General features: G+C 42.4%; 1 protein-coding gene across 1 annotated transcript; it reads right to left on the bottom strand.

The window, feature by feature from the left end:
* Positions 1 to 522: 522 nt before the first annotated feature.
* Positions 523 to 23,678, bottom strand: mindy2 (MINDY lysine 48 deubiquitinase 2). Its single transcript, XM_037094553.1, has 9 exons — positions 22,446 to 23,678; positions 22,022 to 22,079; positions 18,872 to 18,936; positions 11,983 to 12,141; positions 10,167 to 10,269; positions 8,803 to 8,945; positions 7,087 to 7,260; positions 6,035 to 6,241; positions 523 to 4,841 (listed from the first exon to the last, which is right to left on the bottom strand). The coding sequence occupies exons 1-9, from the start codon at positions 23,355 to 23,357 to the stop codon at positions 4,653 to 4,655; spliced, it is 2,010 nt and encodes a 669-aa protein (XP_036950448.1). The 5' UTR covers positions 23,358 to 23,678; the 3' UTR covers positions 523 to 4,652.

The raw sequence follows: 23,678 nt of genomic DNA on the forward strand, positions 1-23,678 counted from the left end.
AGTCTGTATTTCTTCAGCTCCTGCTCTCTTCTGCTCAGTGATTATGGTCACATCTCCGAACCTGGGCCTCCTGCACAGTTTAGTCTGTTTGTCCGTATGCCAGAGTTTTCATTGGTTCTTCAGTTTGTGATCAGAAAGTCTTATTGGCTGCAAAACTGCAGATGAAAGGATTAGATATTAGTTCAAATTGTATTTGATTTTAAAAGTAACTGAATAGATTACATGGTGTAATGCATATCAAAGTACAAGTAAAGGTAGACTTGAAAATGACTCAAAAGGAAAACAGAAATTTGAGTAGATTAATTAGTTACTTCCACCTGTGAGTACAAGTACCTTAAAATGATGCTCAAGTACAGTACTTGAGGAAACATACTGACATTTCATCACTGGTCCTTGAATAATAGGAGAAGGAATCACATGCAGTGGATTTGAAGTTACACTAAATCAACGAAATTATATATATATTTAGATGATCCATGTAATCAAACATGATTTCATTACAAATCACAACAAGGACAACTATTGATCTTAATCTTTTATTATCCTGGTACTTCTAATCAGGTTGAATGTCCCTCGTCTATAAGGCATTTTGTTATATATATATATATATCTCACCACATACAATATGTGACTGTAATGTGAAAGGCTACATACATTATTTGGTCATTTATGTAAATAGATGAACATTGAAATCAACACAAATGAGTTACCTCCGGTATTCACAAACACCTTCCTTCCTTCTTGCTCGTATCTTTTATGTGAATTATAAATGTAATGAACCGTACAGTGGAGATGATGCTCTCGGGGAGTTAATAATTCAAAGTATTTTGTTTGTTTTTTTTGTCACTCAGCCTAAATTTTTCAGTCCACACCATACATGCACCACAAAGTAAAATCTGGGAGTTCGATATTGCGTTAAAAGAAAAATACCTCCCTTCAGCAGTCTGGATGTGTCTCACAGAAAAAGAATAAATGCTTTCCCTCTGCTACATAGATGACAACGCTCAAGCCTTATTAAGCAGCCGTTCCCTTGTTTTTGTGTTCGTAAAAGTCTTGTTTGAAAAGTTGTGTAGTTGAATGATGGACTGGAAAAAGAACAACCTGAATTAGGGGTGCACCTACACCATTTATTTGTTTTTGTTTTTTTTTTTGCTGACTGGGTCAAGTACCAGTGTTGTCTACATATTTTTCTGCCGTACTTTGTAGAAAAACTGCTTCAAGTGACGCCCATTGTTCCGTTGTTGTAGTTCATATCTTTGTCACCATCTGTGAGCTGTGTGCTGGTACTCAGGCCTTTGTATGGGTAGCCTTTTGTCTGGTATAGATGTACCACTAACCTGAATATATCAAATTGCAGCAAGTTCCATTGACGTGGTACTGTTATTTTTTTTTTTCTTCAAACAAATTTAAGCCAGAACATTACGACAGCCCTTTCACACTTTTACAAATTCATATTAGCTGGCTTAAGCTACCGCTACCCCCTTGAGATAATTCTTTTGGCCAGTTTTTTTTTTTCTTTTAAAAGGTACCCAAAGAACAATAGCACTCTTGCACAACTTTTTTATGTTTTGTATAAAATGAGGTATGTTTCTCTTCTGTTAGTGCATATCAATGTAACAGTGCAAAACCAATTACGACGACTATTTGTTCAACGACCACCTTGTCAAAACACATTTTTTTCCTTTTTTTTTTAACAGCATTTACCCCACCGTCACTTTTACAAGGCATACAAGAAAAACAAAACAAAACAAAACAAAACAAAACAAAAAACACTTTGAGACACTGAACACACAATATTCTTCTGATCAGTTCATCTTTAGGAAACAAGGGGCATAACGAACACATTACGGAAATATAAAGTTCTGGGAGTAATAACGATGAGGGATGGCAAGCTAATGCACAGTAGTTAATCTGAAATAATAATAATAATAATAATAATAATAATAATAATAATAATGTGCCACTCTTTTTCACTCATACGAAACAAAATATTTTTTCCAGGTCATCTCAAACTGCCCTAAGTAAAGTTTCATTTCTTAAACTTCCACTGGAATGTCTAATCAGCATGTTCACTTTGACGGCTGAGACATAAATGAGGTGATACTCGCAAAAAAAACAAACAAACAAACCCAAAAACGGAGACAAAAATAATAGCTCAATGTTGCCAGACCCCCCTCCCCCATCCACACCCGACCTCTTGCCTTCATCTTATGATTACACGTTATTTATTCAAGCTGCATGACAAAAAAACATAACAATATGCTGAGTGAATGAGAAGTGTACATAATTAACAATGTTCCTTGTGTGCGAGGAAGTTTCTTTTTTTTTTTAAATTTCCCATCAGGTAGTTAACACAAGAAGAGCAGCTTGATTCATTGTTCTTTTTAGTGTGAAGTTCAACAATGAGGGTCTTAAATTAAATAGTGTTGAGTCCTTCGAAGTGTCGAAATAGCTGTTGCGTGTACACATAACAGATGCTTAAAAGTTGTGACTGAGAAAAGCGACTACAGGCCCAGGAACTGCGCCGACACATAAAAGACACTCGAGGATATGTCCCTTCAGAAAGTGTATTTCTGATGTGAAAAGAAATGCATGGATTGTCTCATTCTGCTAATACGTTTCCTTTTTGTCCTATAAATAAGGTCTGAAATGTCGTAAGGCGTCATATATATATATATATATATATATACACAAAACATAGCCTTGTTGAGCACACGCGGAGCTCAAAACTCCAGCCATCGCACAAAGAGCCTGCAAGAAAGGGTTCCCACACAGTAGGTAGCCCGCTGCCTCTATGTCATCGTCCTGTCCTGACTTTCCATTTGTCCTCACTGAACAAAACTCGCAAGCACTGCGAAAAGACCTCCTCTGACAACAGTCTCCCTCAGTCTGTAACAGAAGGCTTGAGTCAAGGCATCCAATTGGAATGTATAGATAGAAAAGTTTCTGCAGAGGCAGTCCCATGGTACAATAATGGCACAAACCGCTAGCTAAATCCATTATAAGAATGCATCAGGTAAATATGTACATCATGTGTTTGCTGCAGTGAAATGCACACAAGTTAAAAAGTGAGACCACAGAATCGCAGCGTTCAGAATGTAAATCCTGTTCCACCCCAGGAGAGCTCCATTTGTGAACTTCTAACAGAAGAATCTCCACCTCGAGGGTGAATGTAACTTTCCCCAGCATGAAAAGAAGACAGGAAACTCGAAGCTCCTGTTGTGTAGATCTTGACCTCACAGATTTGGACTGTATAAAAAAGGAAACGTTCACTAAAGATAATTGAACTTTCCTAGTATAGAGGAATCTTACATGCAAATGACTGAATTCTGTGGCATTTCCTTTCAAAACCTGGCCGCAGTGGAACTCCTATATCCAGAACCTAACCGAGGAGATCGTGTTGGTGCCTGCATGCACACTGCGCCTCTTCAGGAGCAGAGACTATCAGAAAGAAAAAAAAGGGCCTTTCAGAACTATCATACACTCTTAACTGGCTGCTATCTAATCTGCCAGAAGCTAAATCGCGTCTCACCCAGGAAATCCTCAGATTCAGACAAAACTCTTCTTGTCGATTAAATCTGCGATATGAATCCCTATTTGCCCGTTCCAAACGTGTTTTTGTCTGAATCAAAACATAAAAAGACGTTAAAATCCAGAATGTGTTGCTCAACTAAAAAAACAGTTTGGGTCGTTTCCAAATCGAAACTTGTCACACCAGCAATGCTCAGTAAATGAGACGTGTATACCACACACCATTATACCACATAGCACACGTGTACTGTACACACCATACACATAAAAACACACGCGCACACGTTCACATTCACATTCAGACAGAGCAGAACACAACACTGCCATACTCTGGTAAGGCAAATCTGAACAGGGCAAGCTGTGATGAGTGTTGTTAGGTAGCTACAGTATCTGGAAGCTATCTGGCATTAATTAACCTTTAGGTTCACGGTGTCTCGGAGGGGACACAAATAGTGTTACATTGATTTCCAACAGGCAATAACATGAGAATGTCCCTCTCAGCTTACACAAAGAAACAAAACCTCTCTCACACGTACATAAATAAAATGTGAATCTTGGCATCTATCTTAAAAAAAAAAAAAAAAAACTAAAAACAACAGCTGGGTCTGTTTATATATACGTCCTGTAAATATTGATACATACAAAAAAAAAAAGCTTATAAGCTGCAGTAACAAAAAGTGGATGAAATTAATGGTTTTGGAAAAGAAAGCAGTGAGAGGGTGACATTTTGCTTCTTCAGATTATGTCTTTTGATATAAAACATACCACCCCGAATAAACTTGACCCCACATCACAAATATAGTGCACTGTGCAACTTGTAACAAAGTTTGGCCGACTCTATGAAAGATACGGGGTAGTTGTTGTTGTAGTGTCCCTGCCTCTGATGTCCAGGTTCCACTGAGGAGAGAGGATAGCAGGCACCAGTGGTTTGGGAACAGCAGATCCTGCGTCAGTCTCGTCGCGCCTCTCCTCGAAGGTCTCCTTCCCTTGTTTTTTGTCGTCAGGCTGGGGGCAGCGCGTTTGTGTGTCCAGTCCGAGGAGAAACCGATGCTGTCCCCTTTCTCACAGATAAGCAAATGCACAAAACACCCACACGCACACTCACACAGACACGCTCTATGTTACAAAATAACACATTTGTCTTTATCCTTCGACTCTTTCTTGGCTTTGCGCTCCCCGCTGGAGGACTGTTTTCCCGGGCTGGGTGTGGCTCCGGCTGCTGCCGCCATCCCAGCGCCGGCCGCTGCTCCTCCTGCTCCTGCACCTCCTCTGTCCGCCTCGTCTCCGTCGGCAAGCTCCTGCTGCCGCTGCTGCACAGACAGGACCACAGGGCAGAAAAGTGTTACAGATGTGCATTTATTTCAAGTAATACTACTTATCACTGGACACTGGAAAAAAAAGAGTAAACCAAATGTTATTATCATTATTTTTATCTCTTGATTGAAAATAAGCCACTTTGAGAGACAAAGTAAGTGTGCATGGTCACACTGATTGTACGATAGAATAGAATTACTTTATTGATAGAATTACTTTATTGATCCCAGCCTGGGAAATTATTTTGTAATAATAGTATATTGTATCTCACATATCTGCAGCATAAAGAGACGTGGGTCAGTCATAGCTGGGGGTGCTGAGGGGTCAGTCTCTATAATGACGTAATTTTAGAAGGAGCTCAATATACTTTTTTTTTTTAAATTAATCTGAATGGCCAGAATAACTTATATTTGATAGTTATTAACAACAATTTGAGAATGTTTTGCACTGCAGCAGATGGCAATCTTGATGGCAAAAGATAATGTTCAGTAATTCCAGTGATGTGTGTGTGTGTATTTGCACATAGAGCAGGCAAGTGAGATCAGATCCATAGCGGTCACTCGAAACGCCTAACGCCAGGTGTGAACTGCCGAGCTGTGTCGTTGTGATCGGATCACCATAGACTCGTGTTCATCCCAGGGATAAACAGCCTCATGGTTTGTAATGATGCTGTGCAGTGAGGATGCAGAAGTGTAACAAGTTTAAGTGGCGGATGTAAGGTAGATATTCCGGTTGACAGAACTGTAGAGAAAAACGCCATGCTTCAGCTTCACGTTCAGATTAGTATTTAATATCCTCTGGACACATCTGTTCATATTTTCACACTGTTTCAAGCTCATTCACATGATCGCTCTCTCTCTGTCTCTGTCTCTCTCTGTCTGTCACTGCTTCGAGTCTACATCCCAATTATCAACTGGTGCTGCAGCACCCTCAGTACCTGGGTAGGTCTGGGGACAGTGGTTGCAGCTTTACAGTAAAGTTGCAGCATTATGAAAAAAAAATAATAATAAAACCCCTTTTCAGCCTTAATGCCTCCTTTACGGCTCCAACTCTCTGATGCAGGCGTCCATCTGTTTTCAAACGGCAACTTATTCCCCATGTGCAACACTAAATGCCCCACTTTGTTCAAACTCCTACATCTCCTCCCTCCCCCACCTGCTCCGGTCTCCCTCAGCCCCTCCCTCCCCACCTGTGCCTGTGCTGCTGCTGCTGCTGCAGCCGCTACTGCCGCCGCCTGCTCCTGCTCTTGCTCCTGGTAGTACTGCGAGGCTCGTCGGTCCTCCTCTTCCTGGAGCTTTTTGGCCAGCTCTAGGTCGCTGATGCCCTCGGGGAGCTGTTCCCACTGCAGGTCCTGGCTTTGCTGCTCCTGCTGCAGCGACAGCGCCATGAGATAGTCCTGACACACATGAACAAAGAGGGAGAGAGGCTTGATGAGCAAAGCTTTAATTGTGACGCTTAGGTCTATATCACGCAATAATGCAACAGCTGAACTTGGTCATTCCTCACAACCACAGCCCTTTGCTTATTAACTGAGCCGTTTGTGTCCATCTTTCTTCATTTACATTTGTTGCAGTATTCTTTTTGCAGTAATTAGCTTTGGTGCAGTTGGCAACATCTAATTCATGCTGGTGTTATCCACTGTATTACATTCAGTATCCTCTATTATATTATGTACTTTGTCACTGCAAAGACCCAGTTCCACCCTCTGGGACTCTTATAAGTTTCCTCCAATCTAAGGGAATTGATTATGAGTGCAGAAAATTGCCTGAATAGATTTTTTTTCTCACCAGCCCTATCTGGTAGATAAAGAGGGGCTGGGCCTGAGTAAGCAAAGAGAATAAAAAGTAATAGCCCCCATGCTCTTGTCTGGTCTGTGTGTGTGGGAGCACGGCAGACAATTTGTCAGCGGGCTCCATGTCTGGACCACTCCAGCCAACAAATGAACAGACAGCTGTGAAACCGGTAAATATACCCTAGAGACATAAGCCCAGTACGGCGTGGAGACTGTGTGGTACAGCAAGGCGTGGATGAGAACAGAGGGGCGGCTTTTCAGGCTGTTGTGTGCGTCTAAAAAGCTGGTATGAGGAGCTGGAACATATGTATTATTGAGGAACTTCACTTTAATCTTTTTAGTTTGTCCTATTGTCTGTCCTGGGTTTTGTGTCGCACTGACTGAGTGAAAGGCACGACATGATTAAGCCACACTGTGGTTTTTGGAGTGGTTAACTGCTGCGCTCAGACCTGGTCTATCTGATCCTGCTGGCCTCGGTACACGGTCTCTGGATCGGACGGAGGCCGCAACCGGAACTCGGAATCGCAGAAGTTTCCATCTCCGTCGACGTTGTGCAGACTCTCCCAGACGACCTTCTCCTCTGTGAGGAAACCTTGGTCTGTAACCAGGAGGTACAGCTGGCCCTAATGAAAAAAAACAAAAACACATACACATTACATGCACACATCTTATCTCGGTCATACTATATATACGCACACACATGGGTACACACCCACACAATCTGTATATGGTTGTTTTGAGTGCGATTGTATCCACGTAAGTCTGCAGCTGAGTGATTACAAGAGAACTTAGGCTGTCATGATGCTTTGTCTGGGGGTTATAGGTGATGCACGCAGCTTTGCTTTCATTGGCAACTGTAGGCTGGTACTCAAAATAAAAGTAAGCAGGCGCCACTTCCCCTCCTGCAGATAACAGGAAAGGTCTGCCCCCCGAGCTGGAGTGATATGGTGAGCCAGCTGCGGGCATGGGACTGCTAGAGATGGGATGCAGATGTGTACAACTGTAAATCTGTGATACTTGAGTATCTTGGCAAATAATAATTAAGAATGCTGAAACACGGTGAAAAATTACTCAAAGGATTAGTTAAAAAAATAAGTAAGCTATTGAAGTTTTTCTTACTGCATGGCCCTCAGTGAGGCATTTAACTGAAGCAAATTCATCATGTTCAGCTCACAGACAAATGTAGTTTTGCTGATAATCTGTATGAACATCTGCAATATAACAGAAGAAATTGATGACATGAATGCGGGTTGCTGTTTGTGTAGAAATGCCCGTTAAAGATCCCCTTCATACATTTATTTAAGGTGCTTGTGATGTTGAGTTTGAATCAAGTGCATTTTTTTTCTCCTAAGTAAGGAACATAGGCCTGAAAATATGTCCTTTCTTGACATTTTGAGAGTTTATTTTGTTTACTTGTTGAAATAAGTAGCAAACTCAAGGCTTTTACAGCTCTAGATGAAACTCAGGGGGACTATCAGGCTATCGCCTCTTACGAATACAAAGTGGCAATAGACAGAATTGGCCAGGGAATAGCTGGTTAAGATTGCAAACTTCAGCAGACATGTCTGCAACACAATACTGATGTCTTTGGCATATCGTCAACACAGATGTCGCTTCTTCACGGTTGATTTTTTTTTTGTTATTTTAACTAAAATTCTGGCAATATTTTACAAACTGCTCCTTTAAGGCCGATGTTAAATTCTCTAATTTGTGTCTGAAATGTTTTTTGCAGGAAAAAAAGGTGCATTTGTTACATTACAATCCTTAAAATTGCTAATATTCATTCTCCCTAATTTAATTCCAGAATATACAAACAGACATCTCCTGCTTCCCTTTAAAGTTCCTTCTCGGTGTGTTCGTGCTGGAGGATTCATGTTTCCATGTTGCACTTGCGTATGGGATCGTTCCACACAGCGGAGCTCAAACATTCAACTGGAACACTTTTGACCGGAGGGTTTATTTAAAATGTTCTATACAAAACACAGTAGTTTGTTCCTGTTAAAGTAAAGGGCTTCAGGGTGCTTGTCACTGACAGGAGGGCCAGTTCAGAACACATGTGACCTATTTAAGTTGCTGCTAATTCCACAGTGACCACAGTGTCCATGGCGCCCAACTTTCGATCTCACTGATGTGAATGAGGCAAATGAGGAAGTTTCTGTGTTTACCTTGTACTTGATCATGGTGCTGAAGTGGTTATTCCTGAAAAAGACGCAGAGCTCTCCCTCCTGTACAGTGGACGTGAGCTCACATAAGCCGTGGTACGTCAGCTGTGTGGCTGTGCTGTTCAGGAACTGCTCTGCTACGATGCCTGGGATGAGAGAGGGGGAGGAGGAAACATCATGAAAACAAAGAATTAGAGACTGAATTTGTTATTTATTAGAAATGGACCCACACTGAGTCTCACTTTCATTCCACCTTTATGTTTTTCTTCTAGTTCCTGCTTTTTGCAGAATATACAGACTTAGATTTAAAAACTGATCTGAAATTGTGTGGCGATTCTCTCATTTTTAATAAGCTTCGACTGTCACGTTATTAATGAGTTCTGAAGAGAATCATTTAGCCGAGAGAGGTGAAAGCACAGGTTTCTTTCTTTTCTCTCAAACAAACTCTTTTTGATTTGCAAATATTTTTATTGTCAGACCACAGACCACTGGATGAGTCATCTGCACTACAATCAAAGAAGAATCCTTATTCATTCATGAACATAGGTCACTGTTTGGAAAACATGTCGGAAACTGTTCCGTCATGTCTGTGGCAGCGATCTGCCTGCGTGCTACTGAGAGTGGTCACAGTTACTATAGTGAACTCAATATAGGCTGAGAGACAGATGGCGAGAGACATCTGTAAGACAGAACATTCAATTTGGAGCAAACACACACAGAATCAGAGCGATTCTTGAACAGATACAGAGGCAGTCGACTGCAGAACGAGCCACAACTTGTACAGACAGACAGAGAAGAAACTAACACTTCAGTACTTAATATTCAATATTTGAGCGCTTGTAAGCATGACAACAAAACTCAGAGACAGATGTTTCATTTTCTCAGAATATCAGACCAATTTATGCGGCTGCCAATTAATTTGAGTTTTTATGCGTGGATAAGCATTAAAAATTGCTGTTGAATTGAATTTCTGTGCTACAAAAGCAGAACACAATAGAAATGAGTGAATTTCCCATGTCTGTCTCATCGTCTACTGAGGCCTCGGTGTGTTGACTTGGCAGCAGCCCAGCAGACAACTACTCAGGAAGCTCAGTGTTGAATGAGCAAATATTTTTAGTGGAGAAGTAAGAAGACTGTGCGCTGTGGAAGTAGGTCATTTGACAACTGGCCACATGTACGTCCTGGTTTTATTTCAACGTGGTCACTCAAGTTATGTTGCACTTGAGCAAATATGTTACGTTAAAGTGAAAGAAAATGTCTCCTTCTCCACTTGCGAGCACACTTAGGGGAAAAGAAAAGCGATGGGGGGGAGACAGGAGGCGAGTTGGGCAGGTCAGAAACGTCTAGAGTGAAGAGAGAGCACTCACCTTCCCCTGCCAGCTCACTGTTGTCTGACTGTTTGCAGGATATTATCTTCTCCACCAGCTGGTTGTAGCTGCAATTGCCCACTGCCTTGACAATGTCATGCATCTGCAAACAAAGATAAAAAAAACTGTGGGAAAGAACATTCACCAGGTTTTTCTGCTGTTCTTACTCAAAAACACAGCAGGTTTATAAAAAATGCATACTAGAGAGGAAGACTCTGGCGACGAGGGGTTCATACTGAAGCTATCATCGCTGTGCCAACTTGATTCCTATTTGGCACAGTCCAACTGAACTCTGCTGTATTTAGTTCTTAGCTAGGATCATATGAACACTTTCATTTGAGCACTTGATGACAGAAGTGCGCACAGATCACCTCAGGCGCTGGTCCACTTCTAAGAGAACTCTGGAGGTGTTTGTTTGGGTTGGGAACACAAACCGTATCAACTACAAACATGTGTGGGACTACATGTCAAGTTAGTACGCATTCAAAAACTACTCTTAAAATGCAAATTTAGTCATTTATGCCACCTGTGATCTCTCAATCAAAACAGTAATAAAATACAGGGTTTAATTACATTGCTAAGTGGAGTCGGACAATGGGAGTCTGTTGTGACTCAGGCAGAAATGTTCATGAACAAAATACTAAAGTCTTAGTTTTGTACAGTCACATTCACCAACTCTTTGACCGATCACCCGAGCCACGTTCTCTTCCACAGTATACATAAACACTGCTCTGTACGTCCTGCTTAGGGAATGTCAGTTAATGCAACTTCCCTCAACCATATTCCACCATGCAAAACACCCTGCAATGCCACCGCTTCCTCTGTGCTTTACGCTGTTAAGGTTAACACCTTAGAGACAATTATCAGATATGTCGATGACTTAAAGATTATTGTTTCGTAATAGTTATATTATGTAATCCTTGATAATTATGAATAGCACAGGAAATGAATGCCAGGTCTCCTGCACCCTGTTGTTGTCACCATTGTCAACCTTACATTTCGCAGGTAAAAAGGAACAAAAATACAGAAGTAGTTAAATAGTCAACAATAGCTCACTCTCCTTCAGAGAGTGAGAGAACTATTAAAATAAATAAGTATAATACATATTATATGAGCATTGGCGTTTTTAGATAAGTCAGGCGCTTAAATATTCACATCAATAATGACAAAGTGAGTTACAGCTGAGCTGAGATTGTTTGGCCGCAATAACTGATGGGTAATCTTGCTTATCAACTGCCAGCGAAGTGATGAACCGTTCTTCAATCCTTCCCTCCGCAGTTCTCCTTTCCCTTTCACTGAGCATTTTCGACTCCCTACTTAACACGGCTGCGTACCCTGTGCATTCCGCCCTCGCGGGGACCTACTATGACATGTTATGTATCATGTCTTTAACACATTTGCTTATTGTGGGGACTGTTAGGATGTGTATGTAGAGATTATTCTAGAGCAACTATTGTATCCTTTTCATTTGATACAAGACAGTGGGATTTCCTCCAGTTTTATCTGTCTTTTTTAAATGAACATAAAATAAAATGGTAAAATCTTAATCATGTCTAATAATACTCATAACCATCTATTTATTTCTGTGACACTAGAACAGGTAAATAACCAATAACATGCAAGAAGGTTCAGTAAAACCGAATCACCAGAGTTTGACAGAAATAGTTACGTGTGAGTGCATATGTTTTGTTTGCACAAGTTGGGGTTGAGGTGAATCTGAAAGAGATGTTTCCAGGACGGACAGGAGGACAATACAACGAGGTGGGTATCCGTGGCGAAGAGAAACAGCAGCAATGATGAGTGAGGTTCATCTCACCTGGGGGTCAACCAGCCAGCCGTGGTAGAGAGGGATGTCCAGCAGATCAAACACGATGCATTCTGGGGTGTACTCGAAGACTCGCACCCCTGTGAACTTCACGTTCACGTCCAGGCCCGTCTGCAGCTTGTGCAACACTGCCATGGCATCACTCATGTTCTGGGAGACAAGCAGAACAACAACAACCTTTCAAAACTCTTGTTCAGCCCTGCGTGATGCCGGTGCTACAGAGGCATTAAACAAATTTCAAAAAGACACGTTTGCCTGTGTAGTGGTAACATCATACAGAACCAAAAGCTGTGTGCGATGCAGCTGTTGTCATGCCTTTATTTGTTACATTATTCCTGGCTGTCTGCACACAGTCAGCAAAGCTGGGAGCTATCAGCAATTGATTTTTCTACCTTTACAAGAAACCATTAGCTGCCATTTGTTCCTGTGCAATATGTAAAAAAACTGCTCCTGCCTTTATTCGGTTTTATCAAGTATTTTGTCTTTATAGTTAACAGCACTCTGCTTAAGTTGAGTATTTTTGTATTTATGGCACTTGTTAGGTTTTGCTCTGTTCACTGTCAATCAGCCTTCAACCACAGGAAGAAATGGAAGTCTCTGCCAGGAAACCATCTGATATTAGATTTCCGAGTAAGCTCTCAGGCTCATTATTGTGAGACATATTTCACTTTGGTGCTGTTACCAAGTGTTGGTCAAATGACCAGGGACATTTGATAACATAATGCAATAGCCCTGCGATAAACACGACATTTGCCTGTTTTTGCATTTATTTTTGATAGTGGACAGTAGAGGCATCACAAGAAAATCACCCGCGGACGCCGGCTCTAGCTCACCAGGTCGCCCTTAAACTGTTGATATTTTAGTACAGTCGTGTCAGATTGATGATTTAATTCTGGAGCCGTTTTAAAGGTGTAGTACACAAACCTAAGTGTATTATAGCCTGACCGGTAGTGAATTTCTGTGGGCTGATTCGGATACCGACATCCGGGAGTAAAATATATATAGGGAGTACAGGGAGTATATATATATCGCCTAATATTCTGTTATTCACACAATATGTACATACCAATATAATGGAGGCTATTACTTATTATATCAATATCATATCTAGAGAGAGAAACAGTTTAAAGCACAAATGCTCATTTTCAGGTTCATTATTTTATTTTGGGTTACTAGTAGAACAGGTTTAACGCTTAAGTGCTCAGATATATTTATATATGCACTGACATAATAGACTTCATTGGGAATTTAACAACTATAAATTACTGAAAGCATCTTTTTTCTTTGTTATGAAGGTTTTCACATTGAAACATATCAGACAACAGATATGTCAAGACCAATATACTGTATCTATGATGGGCCAATATTAGATAATAGCAACTGATATATCTGTTCGATCTATTGTATCGTGTTCATTTTCTAATATTTTCCCGAGGTTCAAACATTAAGTTAAAAAATTATTCCACGTTGTGACAAACCACAAACAAAGTTCATCCAACAGCTTGTAAAAGGACTTGAGGGTCAGTACCACCTCTTAACACAACAATTATAAACTCAGGCACATTTGAATCACCTTTATTTTGTCAAGTGACAAAATATCAACAAATGACTATGATTAACTGAGTCTGTATTCGGATGACAGGAGATGAGTCACTGTAACACGGTGTATGCATTGACGTCACTTTTTCACATGATCCCCCCCTCCCCAATCTCTCTCACACACACACACACACACACGCACACAATCTTAAAAAGTGCCCCTGTGCTATGTGCCAGACAGTCAGTGGTCTGTGGAAATAGAAATCAAGTCAGACATCAAGCTTCCTGGTGTACATACTGTATGTAGCTCCACACCAGGGAAGTAAACATTCCACAAAACAAAGCCTGAAGGCATAAAGATGCCCCGGGCAGGTTCAGCGTCTTGATACATTTACTGAACAAAACCCCAAATCCCAGCAAAGCCATCACAGAAAGTGCTGCTCTATGTGTAGTTCAACCTAGAAACCCCCCTGGACCTATTTTAGAGCAGCAGCACAGTCAGGATGGCTGACGGCTTCAAATCCTACAATTTCAGTTTATTCTAATGCTTTTAATTGTCTCATCTCGAAATCGGTGTGCTTGATTTGTTGACGTTACACAGACTCCGAGGTGTGATGCTTCTCCTCGCCTCTCCTCTCTCTGGCCTTCAGGAGTCTGTACGAACTTGTGCCTGAAGAGAGATGCTGACTATGAGAAGAATAGCATCAGCCTCAACAATTGCAGGGTCTTTACAAGTTTCATTAAAATAAGGTACCTCTAGCTTCCTGAGGGTTTTAATTAGATCCGTCCTCTGTGGTATTCATGTAGCACAAATGGAACTGAGAAAAATAACCCATGGCATGCAGTTTTGTGTTTTTTTGATGATGATGATGATGATGGTGATGATGAGCGACGGATTTTATCGGTCAAATGAGAAAATAACAATAGAAACAGGATCAGACATGAGACGATATTAAGATTTCACGCCACAGTTATCCTGGCCCAGATCATTTCAATTTAGGATTTAATCAGGACTATCGTCAAAACACGCAAAAAAAAACTCAACATATTGGAATCCATGTAGTATTTCAATAGCATGCATCTGAACAACAGACAAGACTGAACTGTCTCCACTTACCATTAATCTCTACATTGTTGGGAGACGATTTCATCAGCAGACCAACCTTTCTCTGCGCCGTGTGAACATTAGAGGAAACACTCTCGATACACATCACATCACATGTATGCCAAACACGTCGCATTTATGCACCCGCACACCTGAGAGCCTGACAGAGCTCTTGCATTCAGCCTCAGAGCAATGTTTCCCAGCTGCCTCTAAACCTCAGCTGCCATTTAACTCTGAGATCGAGATAAGTCTCGCAGCTGAGTCCTACAACTCTATCATGAGCGTGCAGTCGGGAGTGGGCTCCATTTTCAGTTCTATCACGACACATAAAATGGCCTGAAAGAAAAGCTAACCCATTTATACTTACAGGAACAATGAACCTAAGTCTACAAACAGATTTATTTGCAGTTTAACACATTTAAAACAGGGCTGGAAAAATTAAAGTCACCATGTATCCACTTTTCAACAGTAATGTGAGGGAGCAGAGCTGCTCCAAACACCACATAATCAGCTGTTTTGCGTTTGAACACTATATTCTTCAGTTTATAGGAGAGATGCTGCACGCCCCGTGAACAGTGAGCTACTCCGGAGTTCGATGCTTGGCGCAGAGAGCTGAGGTGAAAAGCCTTCCTCTGGCCCATCTGAGAATGTGGATTAGGACGATTATGAGCAGCAGCGATGGCCGGATTAGCGGCGCTGTGTAATGGACCACATCTTTTCATTTTAAGGGCAGAAGGCTGCAACATCAGATGAGCACTTGGAGATCAGATGATTAGCACTGCATCACGCACATTCATTCAGCGCTTGTGTTGGATTTCTACGGTATGATATTAACAGAGAACTCAACTGAGGCTATTCGGTATTTTTACTTTCGCTCTTCACGACATTGACTATAAATGTACCTAAAAACTGCATCCTGAGTGGTTGTCATTAACTGGTAGTTTACAGATTATGGGTCCAAGTTAAATACACATATATAGCAGTTAAATTATGCATCCAAGAAATCTAATAATAAATCAAGCCTCACTACAAAATTACAGGAGAATTATGATGAAATGCTGTAGAATGTTGCGTTTTGAGTTTAAAAGCAAAGCTTTTCTGACAAGCAACACAAGCAGGCAACATTTCTGGGTTGAGAAATTAATCCAAAGGTTGACACTGGGGTCAGATTTGGTGTCCTTGCTATGTAAAATCATTTTATGGAATTTGAATGTCAAATGTGAGAATTTCAGTGCAAAATGACTTAGTCTGCCTGCATTCACATCTCTAAAAATCAATTTAAAAATGCACACAGCAGATCTATGAACCTCAAGAAACAAACATACAAACATCAATCACTGAAGGACGAAAGTAAACCATTACATAATGCCATGACCCAGCAGCACGAGCTGTAAATAACAGTTTACTGTGATGAGACTGTGATGAGACTGTGATGTCCCACAATGTGGGTCAGACTTTTATGAGTCCTGGCACACATCAGCAGCTGCCACTGCTCCACATTTTTGTTGGATTAATCATCAAGCTAATCTAGTGTTTATAATGTTTATAATGTCAGCGCCCATTTACATACATAAGGAGGACAGAACACTTCTCAACATAATGCAATCCGACAGAGCAGCGTCTTTAACTTTGTTGACTGTAGATATGAATCAACCCCCTTCTGACAAATTTAACATAAACTGATTATAAGCTCATAGAGATACAAAACATTTGCATCCGAGCTACTGCAATGTATTCCAACTAAACTGCACACATGTACATAACTGATGATAATCCAATGTCCAACTTCACCTCTGATCTTAAAATTAGCTGGATCCTGCTTTTATAAAATGAGCGTCCAACACCGCAACATGCACTGCTGGCAGCCAAGTCTCTACAGTCGCTTTGGTTATGAGCTTTCATGATTCTTACTTTAAAAAAAACAAAAAAACAAGCCATTTCTTTTGTCTCAATTAATGACTTTGCTTACTCGCATTGAGATTTACATTAAGAAGGCCTTTTGCTTGACATTTGCTTGATATCGCAAAATCGACCACATTTTCGCTCGGCCTTGTCTCGGCCTCAGATATGGAGGACTCTGAAATGTATTTTAAGACAAAGACTTAAAATAACCACAACTACAGGGATATTACTGTACTCAGTGACTGTTTCTCTAAGAAGACAAGAGTCACCCACAAGATGTCATGTTTATACAAAAAATGTGTGAGTGTGAGGTACGCGGATAAGGAGTCTTTAATAAAATGGTAAGGTTGATTTCAGATCCTTTTTTCTTAGGTATTCATACGCACATTTGGCAATAACAGAGGAGAATGAAGACAGAGTTTCCTTCGTTTTGTGTGTGTGTGTGTGTTTTTATGCATATGTGAATCTTTCGGATCAGTAATTGTCTTTGGTTAGCGTGTTACAAATGTTATTGTAGGTGCGCCATGCAGCATGGTACAAGCTGGTCTTGGTCATGACCTGGTCTCGGTTTAAGTGGTCTTGACCAAACAGATGCTGATGTATGATAAAACATTCAGGCCACGGCTAAGATGCTTCTGTCGGCTTTCCTCTGAGCCAAAGTTTGGTTTAAAGAGACAATTGTGAACAACACCCACCGCTGTGAGTTAGTTCAAACAAAAGAGGTTTCTAAAAACATGATAACCCATTTCCTCTAGTGGCTCAACAGTCATGGTGGATGAATTGCTTTGTTAGAGTGCTGCTGTTGAGCTGAGGGTCCACAGAGACAAACGCAGAGCAAAACTACACTCCTCTCACTTCCACAGCTCCTCCGAGTAAATATTTAACAATAGCTAAAGAGCAGCCGTGCTACTGCTATTTTAATCCTCATACACTCCTGTGACAGATGATGTTTTTTAATCCGAATTTAAAAATAGAACTGCCTCTGTTGTGAACTCCTACTGAACAAAGTCAGGCCAGCTTCAGCTGTATCTTGTAACAATCCAATGGGCAGCCAAAACACCATCTTCTGTAGATAGGAAAAGAAGAGGATACCTTGATGTGTTTGACATGCACATAAACACACCTCAGATATCGCTCAGATCCGAGAGCCCTGCCCACTGTAGCCCCCACATTCTGTGTCAACCGCAGCGCACGGACATCAGGACACCCACACGCAGAAGCGCTCCCAGGCCGGCGTCTAGGATTAGACTGCCATAATAACTATGCAACACAAACTCCAACCACTCCCTTCCTTTAACGGTGCATGTTGAGGACGCCACTGATTTATTTAAGAGGTTGTATTTCAGCTCAACTTTAAATTTAGAAAGGCTGTTGCAGTGAGCTTCTACGAGGAGACTTTCTGTTTTTTCTGCTCTCTGAATGAGGGACAAGTGTGGCTTCAAATCATTCACAGATGTGCTGGTGCTCTGCCACGCAAAAGGAGGAGAGGGAGGAGAGGGAGGGAGGGCCTCTCCCACTCCGTAGGCAGGCAGCGGAGATGGGAGGAAGCAGGGGAGCCGGAGCTGGAGCTCCATCTCCAAGCGCCTCTCATGGTAAGACACACACACACACACGCACGCCTCAGTAATAGCCGGGAGCTGAACCCAGCCATGCGTCTCTAAGCATTCACAGCCATGTGAAACAACATAATCTGACACTCCTGACCCCTGTTGTTCCCTGAGCCTTGCAAGACACATCTTATGTAACCTATAGAGCAGTGGAAAAAAAAAAAAAAAAGCTAAGCTTCAGTTGTGTGTGGTTTGCCATCAACTCGCCTTTTTTCCATAATACGGCACATCCGCTGACCTTATCTGCCGGCTCAATGCAAATGTGTTCACCTGCTCTGGTGGGAGCGAGCAGCTATACTGACTGAGCAGAGCAGCGTGCATCCTGCGTTCTGTCGTACTGCCGTGAAAGTACGTCAGTGATGGCTGTGCGAGCAGCCGAGATATTTTGAGTGTGTGTCAGAGACAAAAGTGAGAGCTCACGTTAAACTTGCGCAATTGTGTTTCCACACAAGGAAGGGCTTTAAGAGAGAGAGAGAGAGAGAGAGAGAGAGAGAGAGAGAGAGAGAGAGAGAGAGAGAGAGAGAGAGAGAGAGAGAGAGAGAGAGCGAGAGAGAGAGAGAGAGAGAGAGCGAGAGAGAGAGAGAGAGAGAGAGAGAGTGTGCGTTCATCCCTGAAGCCCTGAGCTCCTCGACTACCATGAACACAGTCAGCAGCTTACTAATGCACACACATGAGCAAAAACACACGTCTGTTTAATAGTGCTCCGCAGTGATTAGGCAGGTCTTACCTGCTCGTAGTTTAGCCGCTGAGCCTCCGATATCTCTTTAGGCTTGGTTTCCAGAATGTAGTCTCCTGCAGAGTGACACAAGGCAAAACAGCAAAACAGTCAAAATCTCGATTGGCACTGGCATTCACCAAGAGTTTGTGCTGAAGGTGCTTTGAGACTTTTCAGGAAGCCACTAGGGGGTGCAGCACCAGGGGTGGGACAAAATATCGATACAGCAGTAATATCGTATCACTCCCACTGACAGCCGCCAACATCTGGCTTTCGTCTTCAAATGTACAATCAGCATTTATTCCCACATCAACTGACTCGACGGTAGTGATGGGTATTCATCAGCTCCGGCTTCAATTGGCTGTGATGAAAACACAACCCCCGCGGGAACACGCCTCTAGTCTCCCCCTGATGCGCGTTGAAGTTGAGGACACTTGCTGGTTGAAACCTTTTTCCATCTGTCTCTGTCCAAGAGTGCTTGAACCCCATTAAGTGTAAGAAGCAAACTCTGGTGTAGAAGTGGTGATAGTGGTTCTGCTTTCTGGCACTTAGGCCACTTTTTTCCAGTGCGTGGCATCTAATTTTACATTAGCGTGATGGCACACACAGACATGGACAGGTTGCAGTCCCTGAGGCACTAAGCCAAGACTCTATTCATTGTTTCATGTATGTATTCTGTGAAACAACACAATGCAGTGTGTAAAAAACACAGTCCTGCACTCTGTGTTGTCAGGGGTTTACTGCACTCTTCAGTTGGACAGATATCGTGATGCATCCACAAGATGATTGTCTCGCGATGTATTGATCGTCTCAGAATCGCTGTATCATGATACCGTCCTTATCTAGGGCAGATATCACTTATCTTACCGTATGGTGAGTCACTCTGTGATCGTCACCCCTATTTATCACGGGCCAGCAGTTTCTACAAAAACAAAAAGGCTGTGCCAGTCCTGTAGGATCATTAGTCGAGTCCCTGTCCACTGCAGTGTCACTTGAGAGCTCCTTCAGCTCGGCTCTGGAGCAGCCTGGCAGCTGTCTGGCTCTGCTCAGCCGACCTACACTGTAAACTTTCTTTTTTCTTTTTCTTACAAAACACATTTTACACTTTACACCACATCGGATGAGTGACATGTAACAAGTGTGAATTGTTTTATGTTGTAACGTGTTCACCTTCTTTAATGGCAAACTTGCCTTTTAAAAAGTGCAATAGAAAGTTTATTATTATTATTATTAACATTTCTTTACTTCTGTGTCTTTTTTTTTTTTTTTTTTTTTTTTTTTTTTAAAGATTTACACCGTTTCACAGATTGAATGGCGCCTGGCGTTATGCAAATCCATTCTTGTTATTGCTGCTAAAAAGTTTTGTCGCGGTCTGCCCCTTACTTTTCAAACTCTTGTGTGAGTACTTCTTCTTTTTTTTTTTTTTTAAAGCGCCTCACAGAGAATCATAAATTTATTAGGAGCTGGCGAGAGCGTCGTGCTGCACTGTCAACACATACTTTCCCCGAGAATCACTCAGAAGAATGCCGTCGACCTCCTGTCATCAACAGCTAAGTTAAGTAAAAACAGAAACACAGGGAGAGGAGGAAAAACTGAATGAGTGGAGTACATCCGGGGTGGAGGGGGGGGGGGGGGAGCCTCTTTAAGTCTTTTTCTTGTGTTTGGTGCTTTATAATTGTGATGACTGACTGGAAAAGGCGCGATCAGTTCTTAGAGAGAGAGAAATAAATGCTCAGCTAGCCACATTTTTGACACTCTTAAGGAGCAGGCACGCTTATGCTTTATGACCCCCCCGCCCCCCCCAAAAAAACCCTTAGCTGATGCACCAGCAGACTCTCTGTAGCGAGTTTTACGACGTGCTCGGACTAAGACTTTCAAGCTGTCCCGCTCTTCTGACTTGATTTCGAGGCTGTCACCCTAGATAAAGATTTGAGCGTGACTTAAGATTATTTCCCCCCAGCCAGCCAGCCGGCTGAGTGCTTTTACTACACTGTGTCCACAACAGGGAAACCCCCCTCGTTGCCTCTGTACTCCAGTGAACTGAGGACACACTCCTCTCCAGTGTCCCCCCTCCCCTCCTCTTCTTAATATCTGGATCCGGCTGCCTCTGTGCGTGTGGATCACTGGCATGCTACTGCTGAGTCGCTGACTGACGACCACCACCGCACTTTAAAACACCACATCTGAACTCCATCACCCTTTAGCCGTCTGTGTCATGTGGCAAAAACAAAGTTTAGAGGTTACCTGGCAGCCCCTGAACGTTGCACAACATTAACGTCACTGTTGTGACATCTAATACACACACATATACACACACACACATATACATATATATATATATACATATATATATATATACATATATATATATATATATATATATATATATATATATATATATATATATATATATATATATATATATATAATAGAAACTTGAAAAAAAACTTCTTCATTCTTAACTTGCGATTTGCATAGACGAGAGCAATGTACAGCACAGGGAAAATCTTCTGTGAAGAGTTGACGTGATGTGGATTATCCTGGTTGAGATGCGCAAGTGGACACTGAGGAAGTAAACCAGGGAGGGACTGGCTCTTCCTCTGCAGACCCCGTGCTGTAATCAGACGCTCTGCTTTTTGATATTGTCGAGCAATTCTAGTTATGAAGGGCAGGAGACAGCCAGAGAGAAGAAACAGCTCCGGTTTCCTTCACAACAGCAGAAGATCGGATGATGGGAGGGGGGGATTCCCCTGTTCTGCTCTCTTCCTCTGCTGACTCTGGGAGATATATAAATATCTGAACCCTTAAGACTGTAACTGCTCGCTGGAGAGGACGCGAAACACAAGAATGTTTACTAGGCTGTTGAGACGCAGCGCCGGTGGCTTTTTACGGGACGGTGTGTTTACAAGTGCGGAGATTCAAGTCAGACTGTGACTCTGCCAGAGCGGTCCAGGAAATCATCAGTATTATTATTGTAGTAAACTATAATGGAACTATTATTGTGCTGCATGTTACAAAACAGCCAGGTGGAAAAAAAGGACAAGCAGAGGAGGGCTGAGTTCAGTGAGATGACATTGGCTTAATATGATAATCATCACATGTTCCCCCTCTTTCATCAACTTGCTCATGTGTGAAAAGGTTCAATAGCTGCAAAACACTCACCAAGATACTCCATCAGCTGCTCAGCAGTTATGATTTCCATCATGGGCGGCATCTTAACCTGCAACAGAGACGCAACACACCACTTGTCCATCATGCGCAGACATAAACTGAAATAAACATGCAAAAATGAACACAAGGGAGAGGCACGGAGTGATTGATCTGGAGCTGAACGTGTATGTTAACCACTGGGACACGTTAATCAAGTCTGACAGCACTGTACTAACATAAGATAATGGAGCTGTTGGATCTCAGGTCCATATATATATATATATATATATATATATATATATATATATATATATATATATATATATATATATATATATATATATATATATATATATATATATATATAAAAATCTGCCCATTTATATGGGCTTAGCACAAGATTCCCATTGATCCACGCTCGCCTCGGAGGCTTTACCTTCCATGCAAGCAGGAGCACATTCATAATTGCCAGTAATGGACAGGGGCCGTTCTCGTTCTGGGTGATGATCGGCGTGTTCTCCTCCCTCCACTTGATCCACTTGATGTGGTATATGGACTGACCGGCGGCCCGGTCCTTAGCGCACGCAGTCTTTGTCCCATCAGCCCCGTACTCGCTCTGCAGGGCCAGGGCCAGTCCCGTGTCCTCCAGCCCCTCGCTGTTCAGGTCGGAGCTGGGGCAGGAGTTGAGGTTGGAGAAGGACTCGAGTGAATCTATGCTTCGGGACTCTCCTCCGAGGCTGGGATCGGGGTCACTCCCACTCGGCAATCCCTCCGACAAGGTGTGATCGGCGGACTGCACCGACTTGACGTTCGCTGTGATTGCATTGTCCGGACACAGACGAGTGGGTTTGGCAAGTATTGTCGGCTCACTTTCTGCAGAAGCCGAAACCTCAGCCGACACCGCCGCGCTCTCCTTACCGGGAGGTGAGGACGGGCCGTCGGTTTCGTTGTTTACTAACTTTGAGGCACCACCCTCGCTATCTTCTGCAGCCAGCACCGAGTCATGCCCCATCCCGTTACTGATCTGATCCCCGGACCCCGACCACGATCCGCTCGCCGCCGAGTCCTTCTTCTTGTCCTCCTGCACCGGGAGGACTTCGATCACTTCTGGCACGTCGGACTTTCCAGCACTGGAAATGACATTAACGGCGGTGGGAGCACCAACATTTGTGGTGCTGTTATTACAACTAACGTTAACCAAAGTACTGAGAGGAGCCTCACTATTCTTGCATTTCTCGGCTGCTCCTTTCACTCCGCCGACAGCCGTAACGTCGCCCATCTCTCCCGCGATCGTGGCACACAGAGAGCTCCCGTCAGTGTCTCGATGCAGCGTTGCATTTTTCTCCATTTCGATTTACAGACTGTCGACAGATTTTAGCTAAATTGCAGCAGCAGCTTCGGTCCCAAAGACGCCATGACAACTCTGCAAGTGACGTCATCAGAGTGAATCGCTTTCAGGCCGAGCAAGGGGGCGGCAAAAAGCAACGGCCAGCCGGTGATGCGTTTGGGTCGACTCGTATTCTACAAGACTTAAATTGAACTCAGAGAAAACACTGTGTGATTTGCCAAATCACACTTGTTCACTTAGAATAGTTATGGTTCTTCAAACATTTTTAATTGACCAAGATGACAAGGTTCATGATAAGAATACAATAAAATAAAAATGATG

This window comes from Acanthopagrus latus, chromosome 4 (assembly GCF_904848185.1).
Source record: "Acanthopagrus latus isolate v.2019 chromosome 4, fAcaLat1.1, whole genome shotgun sequence".
Classification (NCBI taxonomy): domain Eukaryota; kingdom Metazoa; phylum Chordata; class Actinopteri; order Spariformes; family Sparidae; genus Acanthopagrus; species Acanthopagrus latus.

Excerpts from the sequence above, each read along its gene's own strand:
- mindy2 (XM_037094553.1), bottom strand. The coding sequence starts at position 23,357 with ATGGAGAAAAATGCAACGCTGCATCGAGACACTGACGGGAGCTCTCTG. Across the intron at positions 10,270-11,982 it reads GCTGGCTGGTTGACCCCCAG|ATGCATGACATTGTCAAGGC; the intron begins GTGAGATGAACC and ends CTTTGTTTGCAG. Across the intron at positions 4,842-6,034 it reads CAGCAGCAGCACAGGCACAG|CAGCGGCAGCAGGAGCTTGC; the intron begins GTGGGGAGGGAG and ends CTGTCTGTGCAG.